Source organism: Lissotriton helveticus, chromosome 9 (assembly GCF_964261635.1).
Source record: "Lissotriton helveticus chromosome 9, aLisHel1.1, whole genome shotgun sequence".
In the NCBI taxonomy this organism is placed as follows: Eukaryota; Metazoa; Chordata; class Amphibia; order Caudata; family Salamandridae; genus Lissotriton; species Lissotriton helveticus.
The window spans coordinates 1,287,468,234-1,287,482,429 of NC_136070.1; the positions used below are offsets into that span (position 1 = coordinate 1,287,468,234).

The following is a 14,196-nucleotide window of genomic DNA, read 5'->3' on the forward strand; positions in this document are numbered from 1 at the left end:
GTTTCCCTCTTACAGCGTTGACTTGATCACAATCTTCAACCAAAGCTGTAGATTTAGAAGCTTTGTTCTTAGAGTGGAAATTCTCATTTCTATCATGCATTTTTCGGACTCCTCTACGACCTCTGCAAGAGTTGTAGTAGCCTCCTTCAAGGTGGGATTACTGGCTGCCCACAACCCAGCTTGAATCTTTACTGTTGCATTGGACAATTAATTGGTCCCTAATCATTTCCTCCATCAACCCACATTGATACTTGGCACATAATTCTCTCAGCCGTGCCACAAAATCACCAATTGTTTCTGTAGACCGTTGGGGCGGAGTATAACATTTATGGCGTTGCATTACCACGTTCACTTGTTTGGCAAACCTTGTTCGCAGACGTTGTACGGCCTCTGTGTGCACATCGGCAATAGCATTTCTTTGAGCATCAGGAGCAGGAGATAAATACTTGAAAACATGTTGCCCTTCTTTACCCAGAGATCCAACCAATAACGCTTTTTCCCCATAACGTAGGAAATCTAGCACCATCCAGTGCCAATATGTACATTTCTAAATAATCCTCCCAATCAATAGGTGGTTCGCCTGGTAGCATAAAAAAAAAGGTGGTGGCGTGACAATTGCAGTTGTGACATCCATAGTACAATTTGAAAATAAACCAAATAGAGCAAAACCACAAAATAAATAAAAGAAACTTGTTGTCGTACTCGCTCTAACCACCAGATGGCAGTCTTGAACAATGAATTAGTTTCAGTAAAGTGTCATCCCACCCTCGTCGCCAAAGATGTTGCAAATAAATGAAGCTTCGCCGTTGTATGATAATGAGATGTATGTACTTTATTAGTACAAAGATGAGACCCCACACCACACTCTTGCCAGGCACAGCAGCAGACTGACGATGCCTGAACCAACATCCAAGTATAGAACCAAACTGTGTCATAAGTGTGAGTGCAGCATATGCCTAGCTGATGCTACTAAAGCATATTACAACAATTAGCCAAGACCATCGGTCTTGGCAATGCAAGAACTATTGGCTTTATCAATGTCAAGGAGCTTCAGCATTGCATGGGCAGGTGGTTAGTGTGTCCCAGGCAGATGCAGCACTCCAGCGCCCGCAGCCGATGCACCGTTACTCCTTTGCGTGACCATGGCCATACATGAACAAGGCATCCCACATAACATTTACTAATTGATAGAGAGCAAAACACAATATGAAATGTGTCCATTCCCTTTACCGACTTATGCCAAAATAATCATGTAAAATTAGGATACTTATTTTGTTCACCTCTCAAGAACAGTGCAATGTATATTTCTGACTTGCATGTTACACACACACGCCTGCTGCAGGCACTGAACCCACTGAGCTATCCGACTGGTTAGAAGTATCGCAGCCAGTGGTCCTCAAAACGCAGAGCTGATTGCAATGGAGACCATGGGTAGGATTGCTGATGTACTGTGCGCTGTATTGTCAACCACAAAACACTTACTATACAGATTCACTCCAGCGCCTAGGTGTGCGGTTGGCGGCATGTGATGCTTTACAATGACCATCCGGGGAATTGAAACCGGCCCTTCCCACAGCCTGCTTTTTTACTAACCAGCAAGCCTGTTATGACGTGTTCCTGTTTTTGAAACTATCTCAGTGGTGGGTAGGGGGTTGAGAATGAGGGGGCGAAGGCCAGCTGATTCGAAGCGGTCACGTGACCTGGCTATTATTATGGTTCAACAATGTTTACATTAACTATAAATTCAACAGTTGCAGCTGGAGGCTTACCGTACAAATTTAAGCAAACACTATGAGTGATAATGAAAAACAGAATCATGACAGAGTCCAAAGAACAAAGTAATTGGAAATAGCTCTACTGCTAACTAAATTCTGTTACTTTGATCAACTTCTATTTGAAATCCTAGTCTGCCTCTAGCCGCCATTTTGTTTAATACGCAATGCCAACCTTCATGAAAGGGGCGCACCTTGATCCACACGATTACATGTATTTGCCTCCCATTTGACGTAAGCAAATACCCCAAAAAATGTTTAGTGTTTGATTTGCTTGAGCAGAGAAAAACTCAAATCTTCAATTTATCTTCGACGCTGATGCCACCATGGCCCTGCAGTTTAGCTCAACAGTCAGCAATTGATATTTCTGTGTAAGGAAACCAAAACCCATTTTACAGCTGCAATTGGAAATAAGTTGACTCCTCAATTCAACACTAGCTGTACTCTCTGCTTCCTCTGTCCCTTTTGAGTTGTCTACAAAGAGCACAATATATACCCATAAGAGGTTCACAGGATTGTCATACAAGCAATGTGAGGTGTACTGCGTGACCTGCAACCATGTGTTTGTGATTCCAGGAACTTGCACTTGAAAGAAATACATGGCAACCTCTCAAGCACGCAGGTGGTCCCTGGAAGCGGCTCTTACCTTCCACCTCCCAGTAGAGAATCTTAGAAATCCGATGGCCTCTGCTTCCCTTTCCACATCACTGGACTTCAATAAATAGCAGGTTCCCATTATTTTCAACAAACAGAAGCAATTACAGGTGACACACAAACTACTGTAACCTAACTGGTAAAACAAGTGGACTCCGCTACGCAAGTCTACGTAGCCATATTGTCCAAGGAATACTGCGATTGGTTAGGGAAACGACCCAACCCCAGAAAAGTCGTCCCACTTGCACTGGAAGATGCCGCCTCTCGCTGCACCGGGAGAGGCCTCTCAGGAAGTGATCATCTAGCTGCATACTGGTCGTCGGTCTAGGATGTTAGCGCAGCCGCCTCTGGTTGAGTGATCTCTTGGGAGATCAGCTACAGAACCAGAAGGAGGTGAGCCTATCGTAGAAAGATAAGAGCAGGTGCAGCAAATGGATGACCAGCAGGTCAATGTGAGCAGAAGAGCAAGCGTTTCCTTAGCAACAACATGTCTTTGAGTTTATCATGTGGTCTGTAGAAGTGATATCACATGACCCACCTTAAAACCATGCCCAGAAAGAAACCATCCTTTAGCTTGCGCTGCTTCGGATGTATTTTGTTGGAGAAGCAGCCTAACATATTAACCAGTTGGTCTTCGATTGCACAGCAGATGTGATGAGATAAGAACAAGATTTACAGGCTTCTCTACAGAGGAGCTTGGAGCAGCGAACGAAAACATGAACGTGTTAAGTGCTTTTAAGCAACAAAAAAAAGTAATTCCTGAAACATGCTAAAATGTGACCAGTGGCTGGATACTGTTACTGGTCTCTGCCCTCGGGAGGGCTAAACACAGGAAGAGGCATGATGCATGAATACCATGTACAAATGGGGATAAAGAATAGGGGTGTGGTGATAGAGCCAGTAAACAGGAAGCCCATGGGCGGGCTGAGGCCCACAAAGTATATACATCATGTGCGCTGTCTAGCCGAGACCTAAAAAAAAATCCCATTTTGGTAAACAAAGGCAGGGACAAAGACCTCCATCCCTCCACTGGCAGCCAATCACATAAGGGTCATAAATTATGAACTGCTTAATAAAATTCACCAGGCAGGTCATTTTGAACAATTTGCAATGCGACCTAGTATTAAACAGGTCACATCCCAAACTTAATTCCCTTTCCTAAACTAATCGTTCTGAAAAATGCGGAACCTGGTTTGCGAGTGATACATCTGTCCTCAGACTCTTTAGGATGTGTGTCAGTCGTGTCGTTCCTCATGGTCAGTGTGATCAGGGAGGCGTCAGACCTCCACATGAGTTGGGTGTCTTACATCTGGTCTGTGTATAACTAGCAGCTCACTGCAGAAATCATACAATATAGTAAAAATCAATAACCCCATGTGCAGAAGTTCTCATAAATTATTTATTACTTTCAAAAAGAACATTTTGGATAATTATAAGTTATTTCCATCATCAGTGGGGGATGCAGACATCATTTTCTTGCTATCATTTAAAGTCTCTGTACCTTTGACTTAAACAGACATTCTTGAAATGTCGAGTTGTTTTTGGAACGTTAAACGGACGCCAGGTGATCGCCGATTCAATCCGGTTATGCAACCGGTTATGCAGGAATCGATTAGCCGTTCACTGAAAGCTAAGCATTCTTAGTAGAAGACACTCTGCAGCTGAGACTAGGAGTAAACAGCAGTAGTTTGCTGCTCAGACATATGAAGCGATCAAGGCTGGGATTTCTGGGGCCACCCTGTCGAAGGCATGCTGGGGGATGGTGGGCCCTGAAGAATGGACTTACTATCCCTGTAGGGAATGACTGTTTGAGTCACTGTGGCTACTGGGTTAGCTTGGGGGGCTGTAGGATGGGTGGTTGAGGGGCACTTGGAGAAGGTTGGTCTTGTTCTGTGACAGTCTTCAGGCTTCCGGCTAATGATGCACATACAACTGTGTAAAACAAGACGTCGAAGGCTTCGAAGAGAAGGTTGAGCACCGGTCTCATGTCCATCTATTCCACTCCTTTCATGAACTCCAGGAACTCTGTAAAGTAAATGAACATACATGTAAGCAAGCTTTGTGGCTGTTCAATGCCATCACTGCAGAGGTAGGGAACAAAAGGGGTTAGGTCCTTAATGTGGTGAGGGCTAGACCTAATAACATTAGTAAACAACACAAAATGCCAAAACCACAGTTACTCAATACAATTTTTTGATATAGGGTAAGAAACACTTTATTATCGCTTCCCTGGACACCATTATTTTGTGTCAATCATTTTGTATTTTCTATACTTTGAAAAAATTACTGACAGAAAAAAGACATTGATTGCAAATATTTACAAATATTTACAAGGCTGGACTAATGTTAGCAAACATTAAAGGCAAAGACTATTTACACATTTAGAAATCATTAGAACACACAATAGAAAATATTCTCACATCAGACGTTATTGGGAAAATTTTGTGTTGTTTACTAATCACTGCAGAGGTAGGCGGAGCTCAGGCAGAGGTAGGCGGAGCTCAAGCAGAGGTAGGCGGAGCTCAAGCAGAGGTAGGCGGAGCTCAAGCAGAGGTAGGTGGAGCGCAAGCAGAGGTAGGCGGAGCTCACGCTGTGCTCGAATCTCATGTAAGCAGAGTCTATGGTTCAAACAATTCTGAAATCCTGAAGCTATCCCGTGTTGCATGTTATGTGTATTTGTAAGGTACAATATCGCCCGCGAGGGTAACCTTCAAGGTGTTTTACAAGCGAAGACAAACTTGTCCTTCTTCGGGAGCCTTTGGCACCAATGCTAGTGGGATAGTGTGGTGAATAATACACAGTACAAGATATAGCGTGGATTTGTGCATTAGTGCTGGCGCGGTGACTTTTGTTATGTGTATTTGTTGTTGATTGATGCACACTCAATGAAACGACCACTCCACATGTCTCTGGTTCTCCTGGAGGTTTAAACATTGGCTGCGTCTACAAGGCTCATATGTTTTACCACGCCTGTCTGTTTCTTTATTGTAAATGACATGTTGCTTCAATCCCCAAACTATGAAAGTGGAGTCACATCCATGGGTTTCAGGAAAGAGGATTGTAAGTGGCAGACCTGTCTGGGATCTCTTGACTACTTATCACTCCCTGAGGGTGTGAGCTTCCTAGCTCCCTGCACACCTTAGGGTGTGGGCTCTCTAGTTCCCTGGGACACCCTAGGGTGTGAGCTCTCTAGCTCCCTGGGACACATGAGGGTGTGAGCTCTCTAGCTCCCTGGGACACCCTAGGGTGTGAGCACTCTTGTTCCCTGGGACACCTTAGGGTGTGAGCTCTCTATCTCCCTGGGACACCCTAGGGTGTGAGCTCTCTAGCTCTCTGGGACACATGAGGGTGTGAGCTCTCTAGTTCCCTGGGACACCCTAGGGTGTGAGCTCTCTAGTTCCCTGGGACACCTTAGGGTGTGAGCTCTCTATCTCCCTGGGACACCCTAGGGTGTGAGCTCTCTAGCTCCCTGGGATACATGAGGGTGTGAGCTCTCTAGTTCCCTGGGACACCCTAGGGTGTGAGCTCTCTAGTTCCCTGGGACACCCTAGGGTGTGAGCTCTCTATCTCCCTGGGACACCCTAGGGTGTGAGCTCTCTAGCTCCCTGGGACACATGAGGGTGTGAGCTCTCTAGTTCCCTGGGACACCCTAGGGTGTGAGCTCTCTAGTTCCCTGGGACACCTTAGGGTGTGAGCTCTCTATCTCCCTGGGACACCCTAGGGTGTGAGCTCTCTAGCTCCCTGGGACACCCTAGGGTGTGAGCTCTCTAGCTCCCTGGGACACCCTAGGGTGTGAGCTCTCTGTGGCAGCGTCACTTCATCAAAGGCAAGTAGTGGGTACACAAGTCTTGCTGCACAAAGAAGGTGTCATCTAAGAGGGGGGACAATTCTAAGTGCAGCTGAAGAGTGGGAGTCACTGTCACTCTAGTGCTGTGGAGATGGAGAGGAGCCGACACCCACCCAAATGGATCACAGGACCCTACACTAGCAGTAGGGCAGGTTTAAGGATCCGATGCTGGATCTAGGAGCTACAAGCTGGAGACTTGAGGTACAAGTGACCCTTCTTTGGTCAGCTCTGCCCCAGGACCTCCTGACTGCTCAGACACCATGACCTGCTGCCAGCTCTCCTGAAGGACCCACAGCTCAGGTGGCCTGAGCACTTCCCTCCACAACACTCACTGCTCAGACCCCAAGGACTCACCATCATAGTCAATCTTGCCGTCGTTGTTCTTGTCGCCGTCCCTCATCAGCTCTTCAATGTCGTCTTCGGTGATGGTCTCTCCAGTGGCTTCCAGCATGATCTTCAGCTCCTCGAGGTCGATGTAGCCATCCGCATTTCTGTGCAAGCCAAGAATGTAACCTTAGCATTGGATCAGATATAGGAACAGCGACACGAAGAAGCTCTCGTACCCTCGCTACGTGTGCAAGCCAAAGATGTGACCTCAGCATTGGATCAGACTTAGGAACAGCGACACAGAGAAGCTCTCGTACCCTCGCTACGTGTGCAAGCCAAAGATGTGACCTCAGCATTGGATCAGACATAGGAACAGCGACACGCAGAAGCTCTCGTACCCTCGCTACGTGTGCAAGCCAAAGATGTGACCTCAGCATTGGATCAGACATAGGAACAGCGACACGCAGAAGCTCTCGTACCCTCGCTACGTGTGCAAGCCAAAGATGTGACCTCAGCATTAGATCAGACTTAGGAACAGCGACACAGAGAAGCTCTGGTACCCTCGCCACGTGTGCAAGCCAAAGATGTGACCTCAGCATTGGATCAGACTTGGAAACAGCGACACAGAGAAGCTCTCGTACCCTCGCCACATGAGAAAGCCAAAGATTTGACCTCAGCATTGGATCAGACATAGGAACAGCGACACGCAGAAGCTCTCGTACCCTCGCTACGTGTGCAAGCCAAAGATGTGACCTCAGCATTGGATCAGACATAGGAACAGCGACACGCAGAAGCTCTCGTACCCTCGCTACGTGTGCAAGCCAAAGATGTGACCTCAGCATTGGATCAGACATAGGAACAGCGACACGCAGAAGCTCTCGTACCCTCGCTACGTGTGCAAGCCAAAGATGTGACCTCAGCATTGGATCAGACATAGGAACAGCGACACGCAGAAGCTCTCGTACCCTCGCTACGTGTGCAAGCCAAAGATGTGACCTCAGCATTAGATCAGACTTAGGAACAGCGACACAGAGAAGCTCTGGTACCCTCGCCACGTGTGCAAGCCAAAGATGTGACCTCAGCATTAGATCAGACTTAGGAACTGTGACACAGAGAAGCTCTCGTACCCTCGCCACGTGTGCAAGCCAAAGGTGTGACCTCAGCATTGGATCAGACATAGGAACAGCGACACAGAGAAGCTCTGGTACCCTCGCCACGTGTGCAAGCCAAAGATGTGACCTCAGCATTGGATCAGACTTACCAACAGCGACACAGAGAAGCTCTGGTACCCTCGCCACGTGTGCAAGCCAAAGATGTGACCTCAGCATTGGATCAGACATAGGAACAGCGACACGAAGAAGCTCTCGTACCCTCGCTATGTGTGCAAGCCAAAGATGTGACCTCAGCATTAGATCAGACTTAGGAACAGCGACACAGAGAAGCTCTGGTACCCTCGCCACGTGTGCAAGCCAAAGATGTGACCTCAGCATTGGATCAGACATAGGAACAGCGACACAGAGAAGCTCTGGTACCCTCGCCACGTGTGCAAGCCAAAGATGTGACCTCAGCATTGGATCAGACTTACCAACAGCGACACAGAGAAGCTCTCGTACCCTCGCTACGTGTGCAAGCCAAAGGTGTGACCTCAGCATTGGATCAGACATAGGAACAGTGACACGAAGAAGCTCTCGTACCCTCGCTACGTGTGCAAGCCAAAGATGTGACCTCAGCATTAGATCAGACTTAGGAACTGCGACACAGAGAAGCTCTCGTACCCTCGCTACGTGTGCAAGCCAAAGATGTGACCTCAGCATTGGATCAGACTTACCAACAGCGACACAGAGAAGCTCTCGTAACCTCGCTACGTGTGGAAGCCAAAGATGTGACCTCAGCATTGGATCAGACATAGGAACAGCGACACGCAGAAGCTCTCGTACCCTCGCTACGTGTGCAAGCCAAAGATGTGACCTCAGCATTGGATCAGACATAGGAACAGCGACACGCAGAAGCTCTCGTACCCTCGCTACGTGTGCAAGCCAAAGATGTGACCTCAGCATTAGATCAGACTTAGGAACAGCGACACAGAGAAGCTCTGGTACCCTCGCCACGTGTGCAAGCCAAAGATGTGACCTCAGCATTGGATCAGACTTACCAACAGCGACACAGAGAAGCTCTCGTACCCTCGCTACGTGTGCAAGCCAAAGGTGTGACCTCAGCATTGGATCAGACATAGGAACAGTGACACGAAGAAGCTCTCCTACCCTCGCTACGTGTGCAAGCCAAAGATGTGACCTCAGCATTAGATCAGACTTAGGAACTGCGACACAGAGAAGCTCTCGTACCCTCGCTACGTGTGCAAGCCAAAGGTGTGACCTCAGCATTGGATCAGACATAGGAACAGTGACACGAAGAAGCTCTCGTACCCTCGCCACGTGTGCAAGCCAAAGATGTGACCTCAGCATTGGATCAGACATAGAAACAGCGACACAGAGAAGCTCTGGTACCCTCGCTACGTGTGCAAGCCAAAGATGTGACCTCAGCATTGGATCAGACATAGGAACAGCGACACAGAGAAGCTCTGGTACCCTTGCCACATGTGCAAGCCAAAGATGTGACCTCAGCATTGGATCAGACTTACCAACAGCGACACAGAGAAGCTCTCGTACCCTCGCTACGTGTGCAAGCCAAAGGTGTGACCTCAGCATTGGATCAGACATAGGAACAGTGACACGAACAAGCTCTCGTACCCTCGCTACGTGTGCAAGCCAAAGATGTGACCTCAGCATTAGATCAGACTTAGGAACTGTGACACAGAGAAGCTCTCGTACCCTCGCCACGTGTGCAAGCCAAAGGTGTGACCTCAGCATTGGATCAGACATAGGAACAGCGACACAGAGAAGCTCTCGTACCCTCGCTACGTGTGCAAGCCAAAGATGTGACCTCAGCATTAGATCAGACTTAGGAACTGCGACACAGAGAAGCTCTCGTACCCTCGCTACGTGTGCAAGCCAAAGATGTGACCTCAGCATTGGATCAGACTTACCAACAGCGACACAGAGAAGCTCTCGTACCCTCGCTACGTGTGGAAGCCAAAGGTGTGACCTCAGCATTTTAATCAGACATAGGAACAGTGACACGAAGAAGCTCTCGTACCCTCGCTACGTGTGCAAGCCAAAGATGTGACCTCAGCATTAGATCAGACTTGGGAACAGCGACACAGAGAAGCTCTGGTACCCTCGCCACGTGTGCAAGCCAAAGATGTGACCTCAGCATTGGATCAGACATAGGAACAGCGACACAGAGAAGCTCTGGTACCCTCGCCACGTGTGCAAGCCAAAGATGTGACCTCAGCATTGGATCAGACTTACCAACAGCGACACAGAGAAGCTCTCGTACCCTCGCTACGTGTGCAAGCCAAAGGTGTGACCTCAGCATTGGATCAGACATAGGAACAGTGACACGAAGAAGCTCTCGTACCCTCGCTACGTGTGCAAGCCAAAGATGTGACCTCAGCATTAGATCAGACTTAGGAACTGCGACACAGAGAAGCTCTCGTACCCTCGCTACGTGTGCAAGCCAAAGATGTGACCTCAGCATTGGATCAGACTTACCAACAGCGACACAGAGAAGCTCTCGTACCCTCGCTACTTGTGGAAGCCAAAGATGTGACCTCAGCATTGGATCAGACATAGGAACAGCGACACGCAGAAGCTCTCGTACCCTCGCTACGTGTGCAAGCCAAAGATGTGACCTCAGCATTGGATCAGACATAGGAACAGCGACACGCAGAAGCTCTCGTACCCTCGCTACGTGTGCAAGCCAAAGATGTGACCTCAGCATTAGATCAGACTTAGGAACAGCGACACAGAGAAGCTCTGGTACCCTCGCCACGTGTGCAAGCCAAAGATGTGACCTCAGCATTGGATCAGACTTACCAACAGCGACACAGAGAAGCTCTCGTACCCTCGCTACGTGTGCAAGCCAAAGGTGTGACCTCAGCATTGGATCAGACATAGGAACAGTGACACGAAGAAGCTCTCCTACCCTCGCTACGTGTGCAAGCCAAAGATGTGACCTCAGCATTAGATCAGACTTAGGAACTGCGACACAGAGAAGCTCTCGTACCCTCGCTACGTGTGCAAGCCAAAGGTGTGACCTCAGCATTGGATCAGACATAGGAACAGTGACACGAAGAATCTCTCGTACCCTCGCCACGTGTGCAAGCCAAAGATGTGACCTCAGCATTGGATCAGACATAGAAACAGCGACACAGAGAAGCTCTGGTACCCTCGCTACGTGTGCAAGCCAAAGATGTGACCTCAGCATTGGATCAGACATAGGAACAGCGACACAGAGAAGCTCTGGTACCCTTGCCACATGTGCAAGCCAAAGATGTGACCTCAGCATTGGATCAGACTTACCAACAGCGACACAGAGAAGCTCTCGTACCCTCGCTACGTGTGCAAGCCAAAGGTGTGACCTCAGCATTGGATCAGACATAGGAACAGTGACACGAAGAATCTCTCGTACCCTCGCCACGTGTGCAAGCCAAAGATGTGACCTCAGCATTGGATCAGACATAGGAACAGCGACACAGAGAAGCTCTCGTACCCTCGCTACGTGTGCAAGCCAAAGATGTGACCTCAGCATTAGATCAGACTTAGGAACTGCGACACAGAGAAGCTCTCGTACCCTCGCTACGTGTGCAAGCCAAAGATGTGACCTCAGCATTGGATCAGACTTACCAACAGCGACACAGAGAAGCTCTCGTACCCTCGCTACGTGTGGAAGCCAAAGGTGTGACCTCAGCATTTTAATCAGACATAGGAACAGTGACACGAAGAAGCTCTCGTACCCTCGCTACGTGTGCAAGCCAAAGATGTGACCTCAGCATTAGATCAGACTTGGGAACAGCGACACAGAGAAGCTCTGGTACCCTCGCCACGTGTGCAAGCCAAAGATGTGACCTCAGCATTGGATCAGACATAGGAACAGCGACACAGAGAAGCTCTGGTACCCTCGCCACGTGTGCAAGCCAAAGATGTGACCTCAGCATTGGATCAGACTTACCAACAGCGACACAGAGAAGCTCTCGTACCCTCGCTACGTGTGCAAGCCAAAGGTGTGACCTCAGCATTGGATCAGACATAGGAACAGTGACACGAAGAAGCTCTCGTACCCTCGCTACGTGTGCAAGCCAAAGATGTGACCTCAGCATTAGATCAGACTTAGGAACTGCGACACAGAGAAGCTCTCGTACCCTCGCTACGTGTGCAAGCCAAAGATGTGACCTCAGCATTGGATCAGACTTACCAACAGCGACACAGAGAAGCTCTCGTACCCTCGCTACGTGTGGAAGCCAAAGATGTGACCTCAGCATTGGATCAGACATAGGAACAGCGACACGCAGAAGCTCTCGTACCCTCGCTACGTGTGCAAGCCAAAGATGTGACCTCAGCATTGGATCAGACATAGGAACAGCGACACGCAGAAGCTCTCGTACCCTCGCTACGTGTGCAAGCCAAAGATGTGACCTCAGCATTAGATCAGACTTAGGAACAGCGACACAGAGAAGCTCTGGTACCCTCGCCACGTGTGCAAGCCAAAGATGTGACCTCAGCATTGGATCAGACTTACCAACAGCGACACAGAGAAGCTCTCGTACCCTCGCTACGTGTGCAAGCCAAAGGTGTGACCTCAGCATTGGATCAGACATAGGAACAGTGACACGAAGAAGCTCTCCTACCCTCGCTACGTGTGCAAGCCAAAGATGTGACCTCAGCATTAGATCAGACTTAGGAACTGCGACACAGAGAAGCTCTCGTACCCTCGCTACGTGTGCAAGCCAAAGGTGTGACCTCAGCATTGGATCAGACATAGGAACAGTGACACGAAGAATCTCTCGTACCCTCGCCACGTGTGCAAGCCAAAGATGTGACCTCAGCATTGGATCAGACATAGAAACAGCGACACAGAGAAGCTCTGGTACCCTCGCTACGTGTGCAAGCCAAAGATGTGACCTCAGCATTGGATCAGACATAGGAACAGCGACACAGAGAAGCTCTGGTACCCTTGCCACATGTGCAAGCCAAAGATGTGACCTCAGCATTGGATCAGACTTACCAACAGCGACACAGAGAAGCTCTCGTACCCTCGCTACGTGTGCAAGCCAAAGGTGTGACCTCAGCATTGGATCAGACATAGGAACAGTGACACGAAGAAGCTCTCGTACCCTCGCTACGTGTGCAAGCCAAAGATGTGACCTCAGCATTAGATCAGACTTAGGAACTGTGACACAGAGAAGCTCTCGTACCCTCGCCACGTGTGCAAGCCAAAGGTGTGACCTCAGCATTGGATCAGACATAGGAACAGCGACACAGAGAAGCTCTCGTACCCTCGCTACGTGTGCAAGCCAAAGATGTGACCTCAGCATTAGATCAGACTTAGGAACTGCGACACAGAGAAGCTCTCGTACCCTCGCTACGTGTGCAAGCCAAAGATGTGACCTCAGCATTGGATCAGACTTACCAACAGCGACACAGAGAAGCTCTCGTACCCTCGCTACGTGTGGAAGCCAAAGGTGTGACCTCAGCATTTTAATCAGACATAGGAACAGTGACACGAAGAAGCTCTCGTACCCTCGCTACGTGTGCAAGCCAAAGATGTGACCTCAGCATTAGATCAGACTTGGGAACAGCGACACAGAGAAGCCCTCGTACCCTCGCTACGTGTGCAAGCCAAAGATGTGACCTCAGCATTAGATCAGACTTAGGAACTGCGACACAGAGAATCTTTCGTACCCTCCCCACGTGTGCAAGCCAAAGGTGTGACCTCAGCATTGGATCAGACTTACCAACAGCGACACAGAGAAGCTCTCGTACCCTCGCTACGTGTGCAAGCCAAAGGTGTGACCTCAGCATTGGATCAGACATAGGAACAGTGACACGAAGAAGCTCTCGTACCCTCGCTACGTGTGCAAGCCAAAGATGTGACCTCAGCATTAGATCAGACTTAGGAACTGCGACACAGAGAAGCTCTCGTACCCTCGCCACGTGTGCAAGCCAAAGATGTGACCTCAGCATTAGATCAGACTTGGGAACAGCGACACAGAGAAGCTCTCGTACCCTCGCCACGTGTGCAAGCCAAAGATGTGACCTCAGCATTGGATCAGACTTAGGAACAGCGACACTGAGAAGTTCTTGTACTCTCATCACCTGGTCTGCTATGTTCTGTCACAACACCACAGTGGAAATATCGACCCACAGGTATATTTTGACCATAATATCGACTATCGAAATATCATACCTGTAGATTTACTATTAACTCCACCACGAGGATATTTTTGGAGCTGAAATGATGGTCATTGTAAATCCATAGCTCACTATTTCAATCCAATCACAGCAGTGACATGAGCGGCAAAGTAAATGGTTTACATAAACAACACTCAGAAACCAACAATGCGACAAAAGGCAAACATCTTAAGTCTGTCTTAAGACAAACTTAAGACAAAATCCTAACTTCTGTGAATACCAAAAGTAGTAAGTTTAGGATTTTGTCTTAAGTTAGTTCTGTGAATCGGGCCCTAAGCGTTTACCA

At 48.6% G+C, this 14,196-nt stretch overlaps 1 protein-coding gene across 1 annotated transcript in view; it reads right to left on the minus strand.

The window, feature by feature from the left end:
• Positions 1-4,285: 4,285 nt before the first annotated feature.
• TNNC1 (troponin C1, slow skeletal and cardiac type) overlaps positions 4,286-14,196 on the minus strand; it is a 32,382-nt gene continuing 22,471 nt past the window's right edge. Inside the window, exons 5-6 of the mRNA XM_078661889.1 lie at positions 6,628-6,764; positions 4,286-4,451 (exon numbers count right to left, since the gene is read on the minus strand). Of these exons, the coding sequence (XP_078518015.1) occupies positions 4,420-4,451; positions 6,628-6,764 (169 nt within the window). The 3' untranslated portion in view covers positions 4,286-4,419. The remainder of the gene's footprint in view (positions 4,452-6,627; positions 6,765-14,196) is intronic.